Here is a 23,561-nt window from a genome sequence, read left to right as displayed (position 1 = left end):
CAAAAACAAAACAAAACAAAAAAAAAAAACACTTTAAATAAATTAAACCCCCATGACATGATTTTTTTGTTTTTATTTTTCAGTATGTGATATGTGTATATTTGAGAGAAGAAGCATTCTTAGCTATTTTGCCAACTGATTTTGTTTGTTTTGAGTAGGGATCTTAACAAATGCATTGCAGCCAAAGAACTTTGAGCACTCATTTTCTTATTCTTATCCTCTAACACTCTCCCAAGGCTATGTGTGTTTAAGACACCCATATTTCAAAAACTCTGTACAATTACATATTTTTCCAATTGTGTGTAACAAAGCTGAGATGTTTACTGTGTTTTCTAGGATATCAGTAAGTTAGAGGAACGAGTGGGCAAAGTATCAGCAGATATTCAGTCTGTGAAAGAAGAACAAGAGCACGTGGAACAGGAAATAAAACAGGAAGTGAAAGCACTGAATAACATCACCAATGACCTCAGACTGAAGGACTGGGAACACTCACAGACACTGAAAAATATCACCTCAATTCAAGGTAAAACCTCTCGTCCTGAAAAATGAGATGTTAAAATGTGTCGTTCTGTACAGAAATTTAGTATTTGAAATTTTATCATTGAAAGTAAATGGTTTTTGAGGCTTCAGTTACTACAGATCCACAGAAGACAGTTTAACATGGGGTTAAGTGTGGCAAGGCCACCCAAGCCCTAAAATTTCTTTTTTTATTTTGATTTATTTTATTTTATTTTTTTAAATATTAGTTACATTTATTAACTCTGTACCCCAGCTGTATATCCCACTCCCTCATTCCCTTCCAAACCCTCCCTCCCTCATCTCCTCCCTGCCTCTTTCCAAGTCCACTGATAAGGGAGGACCTCCTCCCCTTTCATCTGACCCTGTTTTATCAGGTATCTTCAGGACTGGCTGCAAAGTCTTCCTCTGTGGCCTAGCAAGGCTGCTCCTCCCTCAGGTGGGGGGTAGGGCAAAGAACCAGCCACGGAGTTCGGGTCAGAAATAGTCCCTGTTTCCCTTACTAGGAAAACCCACTTGGAGACTGAGCTACCGTGGGCTACATCCGAGCAGGGGTTCTAGGTTATATCCATGCATGGTCCTTGGTTTAGTATCAGTCTCATAGAAAACTCTTGTGCCCAGATATATTTGGTCCTTGTGGAGCTCCTGTCCATGTCATACAAACTCCCCCTTCTTTCATATGATTCCCTATACTCTGCCATAGGTTTGGTTATGAGTGTCAGTATCTGCTAAAATTTCTTTCTTTCTTTCTTTCTTTCTTTCTTTCTTTCTTTCTTTCTTTCGAACTCAGAAGGTTGTCTTATGTATTTATACATATATGTATACATGTTTAACAACAATAATTAGTGAACAATAAGACATGAATTTGAGAGGGAACAGAGAGGGAAACCACACAGGAGGGACTGGATGGAGGAAGGGGGCAGTAATGTAAACACAGTACACATATAGGAAATTTTAAAAGCAATTTTTAAAAAACGTGTCTCAGTGGATAAAAGCACTTGACTCCAACCTGATGACCTGAGTTCAATCCCTGGGACCCCCATGGTAGAAAAAGAGAACCAGCTCTCACAAATTATTTTCTGACACCACACATGAGTCATAGCACATGTGGACACATGAACACACATATGAATAAATAAATGTAATACAAATTTTAATCCCTTTACTTCTTTGTTTTGTCCTGATATTGGGCCCAGTGAGGTGCTTTTAGTGTCACTGAAATAAAATTTCTTAAAGAGAAGCTAAAAGCCAGAGAAGGTCACTCAGCAATAGGAGGCTGAGGAAGGAGGTTACCACAAGTTTGAGGTCAGACTAGGCTTCATAGTGACAGCCTGCCTCAAAACAAAATAAACAAACAAACAAAACAGAGAAGACCATATGAGCATGATATGGCTGTTCACTTCTTACCTGACAATACTTTAAATAAAAACACCTCTTGAACTCTTCAAAGTAATCATAGATATATCAATATTCTCTTCAGTTCCATGAATCTTACTGATTTTCTTTTTAACAAGAATAAGTCATTTATAGCATCAATATATTAGAACATAGTTCTTTTCACTCTGTGGGTCTTTTCTAAGTTTTAACTTTCTGGTGCACATTTTGAAAGCTTATCTCCTGAAAAAAAATTTTATTTTTAAAAACACAATCTAACAACTTCTTTTCCAGTATCTACTTCTGCTACTTAATTTTGTTTTGTTATATTTTTCCATCGTGATTTATATCTCTTGCTTTCTTGTTCTGTCTCTTCTGTAGTTGGTATTGACTGTTTTTATTGAATTTACTTCTTCTTTAAAGTTACCAAAGAAAGTTTGGAGAAAACAAATAACAGGACAGGAGCCTACTGCAGAGGGCCTCTGAAAGACTCTACCTAGGAGTGTATGAAAGCAGATGCTGAGACTCATAACCCAAACCTTGGGCAGAGTGCAAGGAATCGTATGAAAGAAGTGAGAATTAAGATGACCTGGAGAGGACAGGAGCTCCACAAGGACCAAATATATCTGGGCACAGGGATCTTTTCTCAGACTGCTTCTCCAACCAAAGTCCATGTATGGATATAACCTAGAACCCCTGCTCTGACATAGCCCATGGCAGCTCAGTCTCCAAGTGGGTTTTCCTAGTAAGGGGAATAGGGACTGTCTCTGACATGAACTCTGTGGCTGGCTCTTTGCCCTCCCCCTCCCCTAAGGGAGGAGCAACCTTGTTAAGCCACAGAGGAGAACATTGCAGCCAGGCCTGAAGATACTTGATAAACCAGGGTCAGATGAAAGGGGAGGAGGTCCTCCCTTATCAGTGGACTTGGAAAGGGGCAGGGAGGAGGTGAGAGAGGTAGGATGGGATTGGGAGGGAATGAGGGAACAGACTACAGCTGAGATACAAAGTTAATAAACTATAACTAATATTAAAAAATAAAAAGTTAATTAAAAAATAAAACAGAATTTAAAATGTAAAAAAAATTAAAAAAGTTTGGAAACTTTATGGAATACTACTCATGTCAACATTGCTGTTGAAATGTGGTAATATATGTCAATACCAGTCAGAATCCTAAAAGATAACTGAGTTGTATAGGGAACTGAAAGTGTTTTGCCTTGCAACATACTTCCTGGTGCCCTCTGTTTGCGGGTACAGTCCATTTCTATGTTGTGAACCTTTAAAACAAGAGTTTAGCCTACGTTATTCATTTTACTTTTTATTAAGGAACTTATTCATATAGCCAATTAGTCCTTTAAAATCTGTATCACTCTTCTCTTCTGGGTCGTTTTCTTCTGTATGAAATAAATCTTTTGGAACTTCATTTACCGAAAATCAATGGTATGATCTTGATATCATTTTCTTTGTTCGTTCTTAGTTTCTGTGGATGTGTTACTTCCTACACATGTTTTATGTCCACAATTATTGTTTATTTTATGAGAAGAATAATTGATGGATATTTGGCTTCTGAATACCAAACATCTGTGGATGCCCATCTGTCTGATTAAATGGCCCAGTATTTACTCTTTATGTGTACACTTTGAATGACTGATGAGTGAGTTAGTGTAACTAAGAAAAAATGCAGTGTGATAGTTGCTGTCCAGTGTCTCTAAAGGAATGAAGAGAAGAATGTAACAAGCATGTTTACGCAGATGCTATTTTCTCCCCTTCTGTGTAGAGATCAAGCCTGGGGCTCCTTTACAGACTGGAATGGCACTTTATCACTGAACTCCAGTTAGCTCTCTGGTTTTGTTTGTATTTTTTAATATTATTCCAGGAATATTGCTTAAAGCTGTAGGTGTAGAATGTGACAAAAAGGGGTCATGGTATCTTTTGGAGAAAGTATTCCTGTGGATTTTGGTTTTCCTTACTCTCAATCTTCTTGTCTCTGTAATGTCTCTGATCTGACTAACTGGGACTTCAAGTGGAGAATTTTTGGATTAGACATTTGTTTTACTTCCAAGAAATTTAATTTAAGACTATGATCACTTCCTTGACATTTTCCATTCTCATACTCTCTCTCCTTCTTTCCTCCCTCCCTTTTCACCCACTCCTTCCCTCCCTTCCTTCTTTTCTTCTTTCTGAAAATTAAACTCAAGTTCGTAAGCGTCAATATAGTTCCTAATTCCATTCCCTTTACATTTGAATTCTTCACAGTTCTCTCTTTTTCCTCTGTAGCTGTAACCAAAGGAAAATTGGACTAACTCATTCTATCTCCCATGTCCATTAAGCTCTAATTCATTATTTTTTGCATTTTGTTTTTTTTCTAGTCTTTTTGTAAATTGCGTTGTTCTTCAACTAATTTCTTCTTCCAAGTTATTTTTCACTTGTTTCTTGTTCTCTTTGCTATGTGAAGACTATCCACAAATCTTCCTAATATTTCTTGCACATATTTTGAATAAGATATATTAATATCTCTCTTAAAACTCCTAATGTAAAACATCATTTCCCAGTTTTGTATGTTGTATCACACTTGCAATTGGTCTACATGTTTACATGATCTTTCTACATTTTACTCATTCTACCAAGAAAAAGAATGTCTTAGTTTTATCAACATATAGTTTATTGTTTTAAAGATGTTTTATTCAAAATTTAATTGCATTAATTTTCCCATTTTATTTTCTCCCTCTGTTTCCTTATGCCCTACTTGCTGTCTTACAAATTTATGGTATCCATTTCTTTAATTTCTTGGGACACACCCATTCACACACTCAGTGTATGTGTGTATATATATATATATATATATATATATATATATATATATATATATAAGTTTTTACTTTGGGCACAACATTGATGACATTTTGTACCATTACAGTATCTCTTTCTCTGCTACCAGTTCTGAGAACCCAGTGAAGTGTTAACCCACAACAATATTTAACACGTTTAAGTGATTTAATTTAAGGTGGTGACATCTTTCTTAGATGAAACTCTTACAATTCTCAACAACAGAGTACTTAGGCATTTAGAAATATCAGAGTTATTCATTTTGTGTTAATGCACAGCAAACAGAAATCTTTGGATTTTCATATAACTGTCTTGATAAATAAAAAAAAAAACCTTACAAATTCTTTTTCATTATACTCAGTAATTGTAATTTTTTTAAAGGGCCTCCTGGACCCCGAGGCGAAAAAGGAGACAGAGGACTCAGAGGAGAAGTTGGTCCACCTGGTACTCCAGGTTTAAGAGGTAAAGATATAGTGATCATTTCATCATATACTATAAAGTTGAGTGATATGTATTCATGTTTGTACTTAGGGAAAAATAGCTATTTCATCTTTTCTCTGTGTGTGTATGTTTATAAATCTTTACATTGAATGGAAAGCACTAATTCACTTTAAAGTATGTATTATTTTATATGTATGGATTTTTTTTGCCACACATATGTCTATGCATCATATGTATGCCTGGTATCCTCAGAGACATGAAGAGTGTACCTGATCTGGAAGAACTTAAGTTACATACAAATTAAGTTCCGTTATAGTCCCAGGAATTAAACATGGGTCCTCTGGAAGAGCAGTCATTGCTCTTAACTATTGAGTCATTTCTCTAGCCCAAACACTAATTACTGTTTCTGTAGACTATTTAATGCTTTAGTCAGAGTTATTACATGAGACTTGATGAGCCTGAAGGGTTCTGGGAGATACTACATACAATAAATAGTACACATAAGGCAATGTGTAAAAAAGAACAACAAAAAAAATCACCTCCATGTTGGTTTGATTTTCAAGCTATAATTTTTCAATATAGAGATATATTAACATCACAAAAAATAGAATATAGTTCTTACATATTTCTTGACTACACTATTCCTCCTTAAACCCACTCAATGGGAAAGTAAATAAAGTCAAGACTATGACTAATTCCTCCCCCCCACCCTACCCCCGTGGCTTTCAGCCACTCTCTGTATTGTATTTTACTTAGAGAAAAATTGTTCCAAATTATTTTTCTCTGACTATGTTGTAGTCTTAAAAGCAGTGTTTTGGAAGAAGGTAATGGAAGCCACAAAAAGGAGAGAAAGCATGGACTATCTTTGTTCAAAAAATGAAACCAACAGTAACAGTAATGTGATTATCATGCTATCCAAATATCATGCTTTGAAAACAAATTCCATGCACACTGTTTCAAAGTAGACTAAATGGTCAAAATATAATTAGAAAGGCCAACTGACCCAACATTTACCTCAGTACTGTGGACTCCATCTTAGTTTTTCTCTTAGATGAAATAAAGTGTTCTTTTCATAAATATTTTGACTAACTGAAGTTACATGAGGAAAAATACCCAAAGCTAAATAACACCTACCTGAAAAGTACTTATTTTTTTAAATATGTCAAAAACTTTATATCATTTATCTTATAAACCTATAGCTATAAATAGTGTGTGTTAATCTTTCTATAAGGCAGTGAGTGTGTGCTTTTGACATTAGTGACAGATAAGTGTTTCTATCCAGCAAGGTCCTTCTAATTTTTTGAAGGCTCTACTCATCTTGAGAAAAAATGCATTCATATTTTAAGTAGGAGAAGCAGCCAACATTATTGTATTTGTCAAAGTTGCTGTCATAAAGATCTGTAAGAAACTGCTCCCAACCATGAAGCATAATTGCTAGAGCCATCTAGTACAAGCATAGAAAGTCAGTGAATCCCATGTCTTGCTCTACGAACTATCACCTTGAAAGCATTATTTCAGCTGTTTCTGCACTGTGCATATGTGAGATAGATTGATATTTGAAACTTTCATCTTTTGTCACCAGTATAAACAGACATCATGTTAAACTAATACACTGTGTCTCCTACAAAATTAATTAGAGTTATACAGAGAAACAGAAACATGAATATTATAAAATGAGAATTATTAGGTTGGCTTATACAATAGGGGCTGATAATCCAACAACTTTGTTTTCACACTGGGTAGGCAGAGAACTGGTTGGTTACTGAGTTCATAATGCTGACTGCTTCAGCTGACCTAATTTGGTGTTAAAAGCTTGGGATATTCTTGCAGAGTAGCTGTTCTTCAGTTTATGGTAGAAACTCAAGAAGCCGGAGTCCGCTGTTAGCAAAGAATGCTAGCCACAGCAGCAGCAGCAACAGCAGCAGAGCAGTAGCCATAACAGCAGGATAAACACTTGCCAGCAAGAGGCAAAGTCATAAAGCATGCAGAACTGTTTAATCCTCAATGCTATTTTATGACTGTGCTGTTGCTGGAAAGAAACCCCATTCTAGGAGAGGGGGTTTCCCCTCAGTTAATTCTTGTTAGACCTGCCCTCACAGGACCCTGTGCCCCAGACACACGCACAGGGGCTTCTCATTTAGTCAAATTTCAGATCCAATCAAGTTGGCAGTCAAGATAAATGATAAAAACAAGGGTTTGGTTGGTTTCCAATGACACTGATCATTTGCATAACTAGACACTATGCAGTTCCCTCATATAACAGTTAATTATAGTTTTTGGTAGATAACCCTTTCAAGTAGAATGTTACTCTCTGATCTGATCCACGACAACAAAAACTATGCAAACTGCAAGACAAAGTAAGATTTATCATTTAATTTCTGTATTCTGTTCATTTTTCTATCTTGTTGCTTCAAATGTTGTAGCAAAATTAGGAACTAAAATATAGATGGAGATCAATCATAATGCTTCCACTTTCATAAGCCCATATATACTGCCATTTAACTCATTAAATTCAGCTTAACAGACACCTACTCCCACGGCCATGATATAAATATCTTATAAACTTTAGTGGTTACCCTAGGGTCCCTGAATAGGCAATGCATTATAATCATTATATATTCTCTGGAGTACCTAATAGATTAAAATGCGCTTTTTTAAGACAATATAATAGAAAATCATTTTATAGTACCAGTCCCATGAAAATATATTGAGAGAATGTGCTACTGCTGTTTACTCTAAAAATACACACTGGGCACTTGCTGCACGTGATACTGTATGGAGAACAAGGAAGAAGGTATAGTGTGCTTTCATGAAGCTTACAGAGTGATAAGTTATGTCCTATTAGTCTTGCTCTGGTAGTATTGCTCTGATAGTATAGTCTTGCTCTGATAGGTGATGAATCCATGGATGAGATCTGTGCCCTTTGAGATCCCCTTTACCTCTCAAGCACACCACCAACCCTTTGCTATCACAGCCTTTTAGAGGGCCTCTTCGCTATGAACCACATTTCCCAATAACTTAAGTTCACATGTCTGGCTGCATGATGTAAGAAGGTGTAAATATTAGTTTACTCTGGTTGAATAACTTAAGCCATTTCAACTCACATACTTTAACAATCCAGTGAACAAACACTACAAAACATGAACATTTGGTATCCATAATATAGTATATATAAAGTAGTTCATATAAAAGTAGTATTAGTTGCATAAGGACGCTGATTTATAATGGCTCACCTTTACTATATAACACCGCTTATTTAGATTATATGCTTGATTTCTGTTGGAATCACAGTTTTGTAATGAGTTGAATAATAGCTCTTATCTATTTGTCATCGTATATTTCTTAACCTTAACATTTCTTGGAAGACAATTTATCTGGTTGCATGTATGCCTATAAATTCACAGAAAATATTTTTCGGTAGATTAGATACATGTAAATTCTGCTTCGTGGATCTTGTAAACAAAGAAAATATTTGTAAAGTTTGACAGGGAAGAAAGAAGTATGATCAATTTCTCCTAATGTGCCTCCAAGGACCATCCAAATGAACATTGTGTTAGTGGAGTCTCAGTGAACTGATAATAATACTGGAAACAATGCAAAACAGGACACATACTGTTTTATGTTAGCTTATGTTAACTTGCTTAGCTCAACAATAAATGTTTATTCCATAGTAGTAGTTTTTTTTTTTTCCTTTGTGTGGAGTTTTCATAGTCACCTTAGAGATATGAGGCAAAATAATGTAATTTTTAGATTTCATTTTAAAAATCTGAATATATATATATATGTATTTCATAGACATTAGTAATTCAAGTGTGTTGTTATAAAAACACTAAGGATACTTCTTTTGGCATGTATCGTGTTTTTACTAATGTGAAAATTAAAAATTCAAGTTTCAAAATTTCATCATCCTGGCTATAGAAATACCTGCCACTCAAAATTTTCTAGTTGATTATAGTAACTTTCTGTTTAAAGCTAAAAAATAGTGTTTAATAGTTTACTGACAATCTGCATTTTATTAATTATCTATAACATACTCAGTGAAATATGTGTAAGCCATTTTAAAAATATTATCTTTCAATTGAATGCATGAATGCTAGGAAAGATGTCATAATCTCCTTAAAGATCCACTTACTTCACTTACTGGGTGCTCAAATGTGTTCAAAAATAAATTGTCAGACATTGTTGTTTTCTTTATTAACCAACACAGGTCTTCCAGGTCTTAAAGGTGATCGGGGACTAACTGGCTTCCAGGGAAGTCGGGGATACCCCGGAGCACCAGGAAAGGCGGGGAGATCAGGTATTATAATGCTATGCATGTTGTCATAATAGAATAAGCAAACAAACACTGGATTACCAATGGTTATTCTAAATATTTGCATAACTAAGAATTTCCTCAGTATAAATAGCAGCACTCTCATACTTAACTTTATAGTCTAAAATCATTTAAAATCAAGTTTTGCACATCACACACACACACAAAAAAAATCTATACCTGAAAGGAAAATAGTTCTATACAAGCATCATATCAATACACACCCACACGCAGGATCTACACATTTTGCACAGTCATAGCTCCGTATGAAGGATACTGTCTACACTGAAGTAAGGAGAGTAGAATGACTCCTAAGAAAAGGAAGCAGTACAAATAGATTTTTAAACACAACTGGCCAAGTAAGTCTCAGCTGAAAAAAATATTCATAACAAAAGAAGTGAGTTCCTCTTATTTCTTAGTGAATAATCACCAACACTGGTCAGCATTTCAGCTTCTACACAGGTAGTAATTGTTACTGCCACTGGTTACATGAACAGAAGATATTGAATTGTGTTCTTCATACAGCAACATTAGTAGAGAATAAGCTTTTCCCCCCCATGCTTAAATGGGAGTAACACCAGGAGAGCACAGTCCATACTGTTAAGGTAGGTTTAATAGATACAACTCTGAGAGTAGTCCTGGGCTTATAGGAACACATCAGAGCAAGCAGATTGTTCCCATACACCTCTCAGCAAGTGCACAGCAAGTGCAACACCTTGCCCTGAGGGGACATTTGACACAAGTATTAAACCAACAGTGGTTCATCATTGCTAACAAGTCTATTGAGTTCATTAGGAAACATACTCTTTCCGTCCCATATTGTGTGGGGCCTGACAAGTATACAATATTATATCTTCGTCAGCATTAAAGAACAGTGTCTCAGTCCCAAGGCTATTCAGCGATCCACCTAAACACATTGAGCTCTCCATCCTACCTCCCACCAACATTCTCTATGTTGAATACACAAACAAACTGTGAAGAAGGGAGAAAACACAATCATAATCAGTGACAGAGGGAAATAAACAACCAGGCCACAAAACGATATGGAGAAATTTTAAATGAAGATTGCCAACTCAAGGAAGCTAATCTGAAAATACTATAAAGTTGATGATTTCAACTGTGTATTCACCTCTGGAAAAGGGAAAGCTATGGAGGCAGGAAATACACCCATAGATGGCAGGAGCCTGGAGGAGAGGCTGCGACAGCCTGGCCTGGCAGATCACAGGGTGTCCTTAGGGCTCCGGTCCTCTTCTGTATGGCACACGTGGGAAGGTATTGCTCTACAGAAACACTCAGCGGTTGTGCATTTCTTCTTCCCTTCTCAGCACCAAATTCAAGCAGAATTTTTGAAATCGAGTTTTATAATGTGACTCCTCTGTGAAGAATAAACTCAATCAATCATAAACATCTTTAACCCTTCCCATCCCCTTCACATTTTAGATTTTAAACCTTTCTTCATTGAAATGTAATCTTTAAAAATTAAAATGTTAGGATATTTTGTGTTACTTAATTATTTTGCCAATTTAATGGTACTTAAAATAATTCACTTAAAACTAAAAAGCACATGAAATGAAAAAATGTATTAGAAACTTGAAAATTAGTTTTCTTCATAGGTATCTGATATATAATATTTAGCATTTCATTAATGCTAATTAATTTAACATTTAAAACCCAAAGCTAACTCATTTCAAAAGTGTAATTTATACAGTTTAAGTGCTTCAAGTCTCAATGTATTTCATACATTGTATTACAATTTTTTTTTTTTAGTTTGGTGAATTAGGGGCCAGAAACTTCTTTAGAAGGTCTTGAAAGTTTGAGTCGCTGACTCTCATACAACACGTGAGCTTCAGGCTTGTGTAAATGGGTGGGGTTCTCATAGCCAAATGTGACTAGACAAGAGCTTTGAAAAACAATGAACCTTTTAAAAAGGAGTCAGTACAGTCATTAGACATTTCTGTTGCAAAGGCATAAACACTGAGACAGAAAAATAAAGGTGCAATGGGAAAAAAGCACAAGATTTAGGATAAATTGAAAGATGCTGGGCTCTTGAAGGTGGGGAAAGGCAGCCAGCGTAGAAAAAGAAGAAAAAAAAATGGGGATGAACATGCAAAAATCATACTACGTTTCCGTTTTGTCTATTTGGGGAACATTTCACATCCTTGTAAATAATTTTAAATGGCATAATACCAAACTCAAAATGGAGTTTCAAATTGGATCATCATTATTACAAGCATGACTTGATTATCATATTTCACTAACTGTAAGGTGCTCTAAAGTGTTATCCTATTTTGCAGTTTACTAGCTCCATTTAAAGCAAGTTTTGGAGTGCTTAGAGCCATGGATCAGTGGTACAACAAGTGCTATATAGACCTTGGTACAGTCTCCAGAACCCACAAAATAAAAAAGTGTAGAGAAAAAGAGCGGTGAGAAAGAGCATGAGATGTCAGCATTTTGGGTTGAACTGATTTTTTCTTTGTTTGTTTTTGCTGTCCCCCCCCCATGAAGGATATCCTGGACCTAAAGGCCAAAAGGGAGAAAAGGGGAGTGCAGGAACATCAAGTAAGTTTTTTACTTCTTGTTTCTTGTGTCAGTTTCTGTAATAAAGTAAGATTGTGATGTCAGTGGTGTAGGCTTGAAACAAATTTTGAGGAAGTTAGCATTGATCTGCAGAGCTTCTGTAGAAGCCTCACTTTTCTCCAAATAAACATGCTAATCGGAGTAAAACAAATAGATTAGATTATACAACTCTTTCAAACTCATTACCCCATTTGTAGTCTGTGATTTTTTTTTTATGATGAGCACTATTTTCTAAAGAAAAAAATCACATAGAAAATTGTCCAATTTTCAAGTCAATTTCTATCCACTGAAGAAAAATCAAGCCTATGAATAGAAACAATCACGGGCTCCTTAAATACTAAGAAAGCTCACCCAAAGCTCATATAGAGATATTTGGACAACCATAGCCAAGACTTCCCAACCTTCAAAGGAATAGATTTCACATCATTAATGAAATGCAGACTTTTCATTGAAATGCACAAAACTCTGATACAAAACATTTCATGTTAAATAGCAGCTGACATGGCAACTGTTTGCTAGGCCATAAGTAAAGTTTTATGTTTATAGAATGAATATACTTTAATATAATCATTGTGAAGAGAAATGAAAATTCCCCACTTGGGGTCATAAAACCAAAGAGTGATTCCCCTATCTTCTCAGGAAAATTTATGTGTGAAATGCATGTTATGAGATTTTTGTTTGTTTGTTTGTTTGTTTTGTTTTGTTTGTGAACAATAGCCACAGTCTCCTCAATCAGGGCTCTCATTGGGACAGATCGTGGTAACATCTTTATTTAAAAAAATGAAAACAAAATCTTGCTGGTGTGGTCATCATTTTAATATGGAACCAGTGTTAATTTGTTATCACAAAATAACTACTTTAACTTAATACCATCTCCATATGACACAGTTAGGCTGCATAAGGTTATCATTGTGACGAGCCACTGGAGTCTAATTCACCCATGACGCTTTCAAAGTTGGACAACATATAGGAGTGGTAGATGTTCAGTAATCTAGTGCTTTCTTCACCACTTTTAACATATTATGTCAACATAAACACACTCCCTTTGCCCAAATTTTCTTTCAGGTGGCCACTTCTCTGTTGGATGCTTGTTAGCCTCCTTTATCTCCTTTCCCTTTCGTCCCATTTAATTGCAGTTGATCTGTTACAGTCCTCTAGCCCTTACAATTCTATGTTTCTTTGTCTCTGAATTTATTTTCTCATCCTTTCATATAAACTATCTTGATCTCATCCCCATTCCCCGAGACTTTCTTGGAGCCTTGAAACACTGATCATAGTTGAGTTTGGCACCTAAGAAACTTTTCTAATTTTAGCACTTATATTAAAAAGCCACAGTGCTTTCTGTTTTCCACAGTTACCAAGTGCTTGTGGTACATTTTCAACTATATCTAGAAATTTACTTTACAAATTTGAATGATTATTTTGGAATTGGTACTTTCTTTGAGAAAGCAGTAAGAGCTATGTTTATGAATACAGCCTCTGAATTCTTCTACATGTATCCCCAAGAAGAATGTAAAGCAGTTCCAAAATACTCCAAAAGAAGAAATAATATGTCTATACATTTAACATAATAGGTCCTGGTTTTCTGTGTTTAATATGTAACCACGTATGGTTTGATCACTTTTATCTCAGTGAGTAGACATTAGTCTAATTACAGAGACACCACAATTACCACAAATTAGTTGTTTATTTCCCTACTCTTGAAAGGTCAATAATTTTTACTTGCTTCGGTTTGGCTTTAGTAATGCAATGCAACATTCAACATGTCCACATGCCATTTTATGAGAATATTGTTAAATAGAGGATTTATTTGAAGTAGAAACAATAGGTCAAAGGTTGTATGCACTTTGCATTGAAGTCTTGCAAGTGCCTCCAAAATGGTTCTAGAGATTATCGTGTATGAATTATCTAATTCTCCACATTATAATTATGATCTTTGAAATTTGAATTGAATTAGTTCAGTATATATTTTTGAGTACTTTGGGCACAATTTAAGTATAATAAGTAATCATGATCTCCTCTTTTATATGTATATCAGGATCAGTATAACTCCCTGATCATCTTGGGGCAGGACCCTTTTAAGATCAGGTGGGCTGGGCAGAGCAATCTGCTATCATCTTCTTAAAAGACCCTTCATCTCGGGACAACTCATCAACACAAGTGACTTCTGGGATCCTTTCGCAACTCCTCCAAATGACCTTGGTTCCTGTGCCATGTCATGCCTGGCTTCTCCATGACTTCCTCTCCTGGCCCTGAGTACTGTTTGGGCCTCCAGTGCCATGAGTGCCATTATGTTCTCTGCTACAACGACCTCCATCCCCTGTCACCCTTCACCTACATGCCCCCACGTGCTGACTGGTGGGATGTTCCTGCCTCCTTCAAACCTTCTGCTGTTCACTCCCCTAATCTTGCAGAATCCCACTGGGTTCTAAGAAAAAGCTTAATGGATATTTGTTAAATATGGTTTCTTCAGGCACAAGCCCTTTTTATTAAATAAAAATAGGGAAGAAAATGGAAAAAATCTGTCCATCCATCCATCCATCCATCCATTCATTTATTCATTCATTATTTAGTATAAGTTTATCATGCACTATTTGGAGCCAGTCTTAACAGCTATGAATATATCTTTTCTAACTTTATAGAACTAATTACTCCTAAGAGACATAAATATACCAGTTACAAACAAAAAAGAAAAGAATGGAGCTGTATAGATATTGAGAGAAGGAAAATAAACTTAAGACCTTAGTATATTAAAAATAGTTTTATTTTTATTGCTTGTTTCACTTTCCTACATTCTTATTCTCCAAATCAAAGCAGCACACACACAGACACACACAGACACACAGACACACAGACACACACACACACACACACACACACACACACACACATATATATATATATATATATATATCTGTATTGGAGAGAGAGATGCAGTTGAACTTGGATAATTTCACATTTGAATGAGACCCAAAATAACTACTTTAACTTAATACCATCTCCATATGGCACAGTTAGGCCACATAAGGTTATCATTGTGACAAGCCGTTGGAGTCTAATTCACCCATGATGCTTTCAAAGTTGGACAACATATAGGAGTGGTAGATGTTCAGTAATCTAGTGCTTTCTTCACCACTTTTAACATATTATAAACACACTCCCTTTGCCCAAACATTACTTCAATAGTTGCCTATCCAATTCAAACAAAAAATTTTGATCATGAAAAAAATCAATGTTTATTTTTATTCTAGAAAGTTTTTTACATTTATTTTTATTTTATGTTTATATATATATATATATATATATACTGGATAATCAATATTTTAGTAGGAATGGAGATATTTTCTGTAAGTTAAAATGGGGAAGAAAATTCAGAATAATAAAGATATAAGATGACAAGTTGATTCCATGTGTTGCTTCTCTGAGTTAAAAGAGAGTATTTTTCAGGATTTTCCCTTTTTCTTTTTAATGCTTTAACACTAAATTCTAACACCCACAGCATCAAGATAGCAGCAGAATCTGAATTGTAAGCCTGTATATATCTCATTTTTCCCATTTTCTGTTCTGCCAAATGATCATGTCAATTCCTACTTCACAGGGTTGTTGTGAGGACCAAATTATGTATGAAGATGTTCTGTAAAATCATGAAGACCTTTAAAATCATAAGAATAGTTCACAGCATTCATTTGCTGTTTTTTTTATGCAGACATATTAAATCTGTAATCATGTCAGGACCGAAAGCAAAATGGAAATGCCAGAAGCCCAATATATTTTTTGGGGGGCAAAAAAAAAGAGATGTTATAGAATAAGACAAGATTTCTGTGTTATATGGAGCAATGCAAGAATGCCCAGATCACACATCAATGAGTTTGTCTTCCCAAAGCAGAAGAGTGTTAGTTGTAAGAAGGAGAAGCAGTTAAACCAGAGGCCAGAGCTGTTGACAGAGGTCAGAACAAAATGTCAAACTAATAAAACAAAAGTCTGGGTTGTGTAGGACAGAACCTGAGCCAAAGACATTTCTGTTGAGGAAGTCCTGAAAAGGACAGCAACAAATTGGCATTGTCACTGGTACTAAGTTAGGTCTCTGCCTCGTTGCCACCATGATATGATCAAATCTTGTCCTGAGGAAAAAGAAAAAGGGAATTACCCAGCGATTCTGGTTGTCTGCAGTATTAACAGACTAGTTATTCTGTGAAAACATCTAGAGAAAATTGGATTTGTGCCTGTGGCTTAATTGGCCTGTGCTGTGAAGTGTGGGTGACTGTTTTCTTGTGCCAGAAGGCATAGCTGTGGACAATTTTGGCTCCATACAGAATGGCCCTGATCCCAGATGTGCTGGCAGACAAATTGTGAGAATTCAGTTCTCAAGTCATTTCACATCCAAAAGTACACATCAATGGTTAAATGTGGAGTCTGAACTTTCCAAATAAGTGAGAGCAGCTCTGCTTTTCTCTTTAGATAAAAATAGATGCTGAATGCCCTGTTCAAAGGCATCAATTATCCCATCTTTTATAATGCATAATGAAAAGTGACAGATGGTATGTTCTGTTGCCGGGCTAAGTAGAAAGGCTGTTTTAGTCAAGCAAGGGAACTATATAAGTAAACACTGTGAGGCACCACCCTGAAGAGGCTTATTGCTTATCTGTGATATGTCAGCTTGCTTTGCTCACGATCAAGGAGAGAGATAGGATTTGAATTTTCAGTATCTTCTTTTGAAACTCATACAATGATATGGAAAGGAATGTATTTGCTTTGATTTACACTGAGAACTCAACTCAACCTTAAATAAACTCCTGGTCTTTCTCAAAGCATTCAGTTGATGAAAGTTTAAACCCTCTTCTCCCATCATTAACTAATTATAATGGTGAACATTAAAAGGATTCTTGCTGGGTAACAGGTGCTTTGATGCATTTTCAAATCTAGTACTCAGAAATCCGCTGGGGTAAGTGCTGTTAGTATCAGCATTTAGTGGACAGGAACCCAAGGTTAAGTGTTAATAATGAAAAGCAGCACAAATTCAAAGCCAAGCCGGGCAGTTTCCAAATCCTCCTGATGCTGGGAAATGCTTCCACACTGGTCAAATATTTTATGTATATGTATACTACAAATATTCAATATGAAAGTGGGGAAAGAGAGACCAGATTTGTAATTAGCGGTTCTAATTTTCCAGAATGAGCCTTATCATGGGAAGATTCCAAGGAGATTAAAAAAACAATGTATGGACAAGGTCAAATTCCAAAACTATACTATTGAGTCATCTTTGTTTATGTTTCCACCGTCATAACTACTGTACATATTGTCTGCATCCTTTCCCTCAAGTCTTTCACTCAGACACACCGTCTTCCTGGAAGTGCTCTCAAGACTTCCATTATCGCTAATGTGTGTTACTTACATGTGCCTTGGGAACAGCTCCCTGCTAATAGTCTATCTTTATTTCAGTAACTGGCTCCGTTCTCGCATTTTCCAGTATCACTGGCTGCTTTGATGCTTCTTTGCACTTACAGTGTCTTCTTTTTTTCCAATTCCAGAGTGTGCTTTTCACAGTAGCAGTAGCTGTGAGCCAGCAAAACAGGGTACAGTATACCTGAGCAGGAAGGGCTCTTGATAAATTAGACAAATGTTACCCAATTACGACAATGCGTTTTGTCTAAAGCTTCCTGTGGTTATCCAAATTGTTAACAAAACCAGACAGCATTTTTCTAACACAATGAATGTAGTCCTTAGTAGCATTACTGATACTTCTTGTAAGCGGGAACAGAGATTTAAATCATTAGTGGATATGTAGTTGGCTTGTCCTGTTCAATCCCTCACCCCAATGACTGTTGGAGCCTCAACTGCATCAGGTACAATTAGAAGCAGAAAACTCAAAATAACCCTATCCAGGATTTGTAACAGCAAACTCAAAATTCATCCAGTAAGTAAAGGGATTTGGACAAAGAAAAGAGACAAAGAAGGCTGCTTCATGTCCTTCCACAACCTCTGAGCAGCCGAATATCTGCCCACACCCCGTCTCTAGGTATGAGCCTCTGTATTCTGTGCTACAGTGAGAAATTCTGCTTTATAGGAACACAAGATTATCTGTTGTGTTCACATTAAAACACATGACAAGTGTAGGCTGGCAGCCCATTTGCTCTCCTCAACCTGTTTTGTCTGGAAGTGTGTACCTTTCGGGACTGAATCTTAACATTGGTTTCCTGGGACAACAGTTAGCTTGACTACATAAGACATGCCCAAGGCATTTCTTCAGCACTTGCATTGAGGCTTTAGCTGTGCACTCCTCATCACTACCTAGATGCTAAAGTTACTCTTACTGTATTTCTCCCGAAATTCTTCACACGCTGAATAATACAGTTCAGAGTAAAATATGTGAATTCCAGGAAATTTACAGAGCAATTGAAATGTCTCTAATATGAACTGTGTAGCAAAAGAGTGGCGTTTTCTAATGATGTTTTGTGGGAGTCTGAATTTCCATTTCTTTGGAAGGCTGACAAGTGTAACTGAACACAAATATTCAGTTTTCTATGCACAATATTTTCATAAAAATCCATATGGTTTATATCATGATTCATTAGTCTTCAGTAAAATGGTTAAATGTTCTATTACAAACTATCATCTAAATAAAACTCTCTCCTATGACATTCACATTTATCTTCTAATCTTAATTTTTAAAATGTTTTATTAATTCTTTAAAAATTTCATACAATGTGTTTGGATAGCATTTGCCCTCCTTCTCCCAACTTTTTTTTGATCTACCCTTGCTTCCATACCCACCCCAACTTGGTGTCTTTAAAAATAAATTAAGACTTATTTGTGTTGTGTTACCCATATGTTCTTGTATATGACCTCTGGAGCATGATCAACTTTAAGGAGATATCGATTCTCCTTTCTCTCTCTCTCTCTCTCTCTCTCTCTCTCTCTCTCTCTCTGTCTCTCTCTCTCCTGACAGCCATCAATTTTCAGTAACTTCTTGGCTAGGGATAGGACTTCTTGCCCAATTTTCCTTCTTCATGGCATAATTTGGTCAGCCTTGAACATGAGCCAGAATTGTGCATGCTCTAAAAACCATTGTGACTGAAGTGCAGCTGCCCTGCTATATCCAGAAGCCCTCACTTCCTGTGGTCCTCCACCACCGTTACCTATCTCTACACCTCTTCTTCCACAGTGATCCCTGAACCCTCTATTTCTGATAACCACACCATCACCTACAGGAATACAATCCATGCATCAAAAGAACATAGATGTTCCAAATACAGTAACATAACTAGGACAATGCAGTTCATTAATGTTTACTCAGAAATCTAATAGATTCTTAGTGAGTATTTTGAAAATTTTAAATCTATCTTTTCAGATGGCAATAAACCTGAGGCTTTGTACAGTAATGTAAATGCTGTGTCACTGAGTTGTGACATCTATTAGTTTTCTCATTGTTCTGACTAAAGCACCCTATGGAAGGGTTTGGTTTCAGAGTTTGAGGGTGTCTTATATCGGTGCTGGGAAGTTCTGGAGTTAGGAGTGTTGGATAGCTAGATGGGTAGGTTTTTGTCTATTGTTAGGAAGCAGAGAGAGAAACAGTGTTGCTCATCTCACTCCTGGAACCCCAGAACATGTGTAGATACCTTCCTGTTATGGCTTGTCTTCCCACCTCTTCTAATGCACTGCAGAGACCCCCTTATATATATTTCCAAAGGTTTGTCTCCCAAATGATTGTAGTTTCTATCAGGTTGACAATATTAACCATTATCTCAAACCCTTAAATAAGAAAAATAATAGATCCATCTTTCTATCTTTCCATCTATCTATCCATCTATATATCTGTCTATCTATCTACCTACCTATCTATCTATCTTTGAGCTTAGTCTCATTAGGTAGCCCAGTCTAGCCTCATAATTGTGATTCTCCTGTCTCGGCTTCCTGGGATTTCAGGTATTCCATGCCCAGCTACAAAGTAATACTTTTTGAAAGTTTTTTTATCTGTTTGACACAATCCCACAGGTCTGGTTAACCTACCCTTATTTTTCAATTAACAATTACAGAAAAGCTTGTTCTTTCAGGTTTCTGTCCTCTGGATTGTTTCCATTTGTTCTTTTATTTTTGGATACCCAAACACAAAACCTAGGTGAAAGGGTGGAAAAGTAAAACATTCTGGTGTTCTCATACTGTAGGAATATACTAGTTGGTCTTATTCACAGTTCTGCAGATTAGAATTCAAAAACTGAAGTGCCAGCAGGGTCATTTTCTCATGAGACCTCTCTGAGTAATGTTGGTGTTAAAAGTTACAAGAACAATTTCACTTGTATTTGCTTTTTACTGATTTTGTAACTTTAAATTTCAGTAATGTTCTTTAACAGTGTGCCATTTCATGAAATAATAAGAACTATTACCCAGGAAGTTTCACCTGAATATACAATGACTAATTTTTAAAAGATGAATGTTCAACAGAATGACCTTGACTATCACTTATATTCTTCCTCAAATAATTACCACATATATATATACATATATATATATATATATATATATATATATATGTATATGTATATATATATGAGAGCAGCTAAGTAGGACTGAGGCTGTGGTACAATGTAATGTCAGCATTTAGGAGGCTGGGGCAAGAGAACTACAAATTTGAGGACAGGTTAGTCTATATAGTGAGATCTTTGTTTAAAAACAAAACGGAGTAAACATCAAAAACAAGTAGAAAACTAAGATGAAAACAAAAAAAAAACAACTTGCTCATGAAAGGAAAAAATTCTATTGACTCATGCAAGGATTCTACAAGATGAATTTCATTGCATGAATGGCAGGATACAGGATGAATTAAGCTTCTCTATAAACCAAAACTATTGGGAGGGATATATATCATACATATAGGATATATATATATATATATATATATCCATATAATATATACCTATATCCTTCCTTCATACACACACACACACACACACACACACAGAAGCATTAAAATAAAAACAACACCAAGAATTCCATCAGCGAGCTGAGAACCTGGTAGTCACCATGACCTCCAGCGTTTGGAACAGTCTCACAATAACTGCTCCTCCCCGGGGAAGAAGAGATAACCAGTCGTTGCTCATTCTCTAAGGCTGGGCACCTTTATTGTTCCAATCTGACACTGGAAGTTTCTGTGGCTTCTAGTCCAGGACAAATACTTGGAAAATCTGGTTCTGCTCTCAGTGAAGAAAGTGGCAGTGGCAACAAGGCAGATTAAATGCAGCACGATGGAGGCCAAGGGAGTAAAGGGCAAGATGAACCTTCTGTTGCCAAATCCATTGTATCCATGCTGGTACCATATGACACTGCTCAAACCCAGGCTGAGATATTTCTTCAGGTAAAGCTCTTACTTGGGCAATTCTAATTTGTGCAAGTCCTCATCAAAACCAAGTATAATACAGAAGCTCACGCTAAATCATCTTGAATCAGTCTGCCTCTGCTTGTCTCTTAGATTTCATACTTGTCACCTCTGTTGACAATAGCTTCATGCTGACGCATATTATCTTTACATCTTACTACTTTTTTTTTCCCTTTGAACATCCTCTGATTCATGTCTGCTGGTGGGCTGAGCTTACTCTTGGCTACAGTGTTTGGGGATGGATGAACACATTCCTTAACGATTCTCGAAGTATCTAGTAATTAGGAAGGCATGATTTCCTTTGCAGAATCTCAAAGGTGCAAGGACACAACAGGACATTGAACCCCACACTGGATGCATCAGTAACATTTAGGAATAATCTTGCTGATTGTTCATTGGACAGCTATTTTAGCAGCTCAGTCCCTTCACTGTGGGAATGAGTTATAACCAAATAAGCCCATTGCATCCTAGTAGGCGCTGATCTAGGAGTTACTAGTAGCCTGTGGGATGTACAGGAATAACCTCTGGGGATTCTGTTTCATGCATGCATGTATCATACTTGACATAGATAATCCCTTTCATGAAGTTTGTGCCAAAAGCTGAGGTAGATACTTCATGAAAGCCGTTTGGGAAATGAGGAAGGAAAAAGTGGTTAAATTGCTTTTTGTTATGCAATACACTGCTACTGCCATCAACATTTTCAATGCATTAAGCCAGGTACCAGAATTTTAAAGAAGAAATGTAATGAATAATTTCCCACTGTGCCTGGCATTCTGCAATATACTTCTATTTTTAATTGAAAATAGATTTCTCTCGTATACAATATGTTCCAACCAGTTTCTCCTCCTATTTTTTCTATCTCTGTCATCTTCACTCTTCCCCAGATACACCCACACCCTCCATTTCCCTCCAGAAAAAGGTCAGGTTTCCAAGAGACAACAACCAAACATGACAAAACAAGATACAGTAAGACAAAGCAAAAATCCTCCTATCAAGACAACTCAATAAGAGAAGAAGAATCATTGGAAAAGAGTCAGAGATACCTGATCCCATTGTTAGGAGTCCCTGAAAACTCCAAACTAATAGCCATATCATATACACAGAAGACCTGGTACAGAGCTTGTGCTTGCTGATTCAGTCTCTGTGAGCCCATCTGAGTTCTAATTTGGTGATCTGATCTATGTAAATGGGAGCACATCCAGAGAAGATCTGAACTACTCAAGCTATAGCCCAAACCACCAAAAGTTGGTAGAAGACACCAGAAGATAGGAGAATCTACAGAGCTTTGAAAAAACGATGGGCCTGTCAGCTGCTTCCTTTCAGTCTTATGGCCTCCTAAGCTGTGAATTACTATTTTAAGTTACACAGCCTTAGTAATTTGTTATGACAATCCTTGGAAAGAAATATTTGAACCCACTTTCTCTGGAACTTCATTCTAATAATCAGAACAGATCACTTTTCATTTGAGGGCATGCACCAACCAATCTTAGGCATGTAACAGAATGATAGTAATATCTGTACATCATGAAGAAGTGTAAGCACAAGCCTCATATAACTTCCTTTCCCCTGTATTCAAGGCTGGCTGGGTGCTGTCTCCTGTTTCTGCTCTTCTGCATTGCTAGAGGGTACAAGATTGCATATCACTGCCACCAAAGGGAAATAAAAACACTCAAAGGTCACACATCTGAGATCAGTTTCTATTGAGCATGTCTCAGTTTTGTAGAATTGTAAAGTTAAAGAGCACTAAGCCAAACCGCTGTAAGCTGGAAACTGTCTGCAACTATCAGTAGTAACTCCTCATTGCTCATTTATAACTTTAAACAAAGATTTGTACCTGAAAAAATTTTATCATTTAGGGATCTTATGTGTCACTTCCAACATTGGTATGAATGCATTGTTTACTTCTTTAAGGGAAATATATTTCAACCATAAAGAAAACAAGGAAGGCAATGAAAACAAAACAAAACAAAGAAAAAAGAAAAAAAAAAAAAAAAAAAACAAGTGGTAAGCAGCCATAGATGCTCCACCATCTATTTACAAATGTTGGATTTGTAAAATCTCAACATTTACCATATTGGTTGCCTAACCTAATTGAATACAGAGACATACACAAGATCTAATGTGAGGTATTTTCAAAAGCAACAATAT

The 23,561-nt window shown here is 36.3% G+C and overlaps 1 protein-coding gene across 3 annotated transcripts in view; it reads left to right on the top strand.

The window, feature by feature from the left end:
- The window catches only part of Msr1 (macrophage scavenger receptor 1), a 64,339-nt gene that overhangs the window by 26,279 nt on the left and 14,499 nt on the right, over nt 1-23,561 (top strand). Inside the window, exons 5-9 of one of the 3 annotated variants that reach the window (XM_055593672.1) lie at nt 337-523; nt 5,095-5,175; nt 9,362-9,451; nt 11,972-12,025; nt 14,082-15,442. In XM_055593672.1, coding sequence (XP_055449647.1) covers nt 337-523; nt 5,095-5,175; nt 9,362-9,451; nt 11,972-12,025; nt 14,082-14,092 — 423 coding nt within the window. In that variant the 3' untranslated portion in view covers nt 14,093-15,442. Of the gene's footprint in view, nt 1-336; nt 524-5,094; nt 5,176-9,361; nt 9,452-11,971; nt 12,026-14,081; nt 15,443-23,561 lie in introns of those variants that run through there. The other 2 variants (XM_055593671.1, XM_055593669.1) reach the window with 2 other exon arrangements.

This window comes from Psammomys obesus, unplaced genomic scaffold (assembly GCF_907164565.1).
Source record: "Psammomys obesus unplaced genomic scaffold, mPsaObe1.curated_primary_1811, whole genome shotgun sequence".
NCBI classification, from domain to species: Eukaryota; Metazoa; Chordata; class Mammalia; order Rodentia; family Muridae; genus Psammomys; species Psammomys obesus.
The sequence above is the reverse complement of the archived record's forward strand: the minus strand, read 5'-3'. Positions and strand labels throughout refer to the sequence as shown.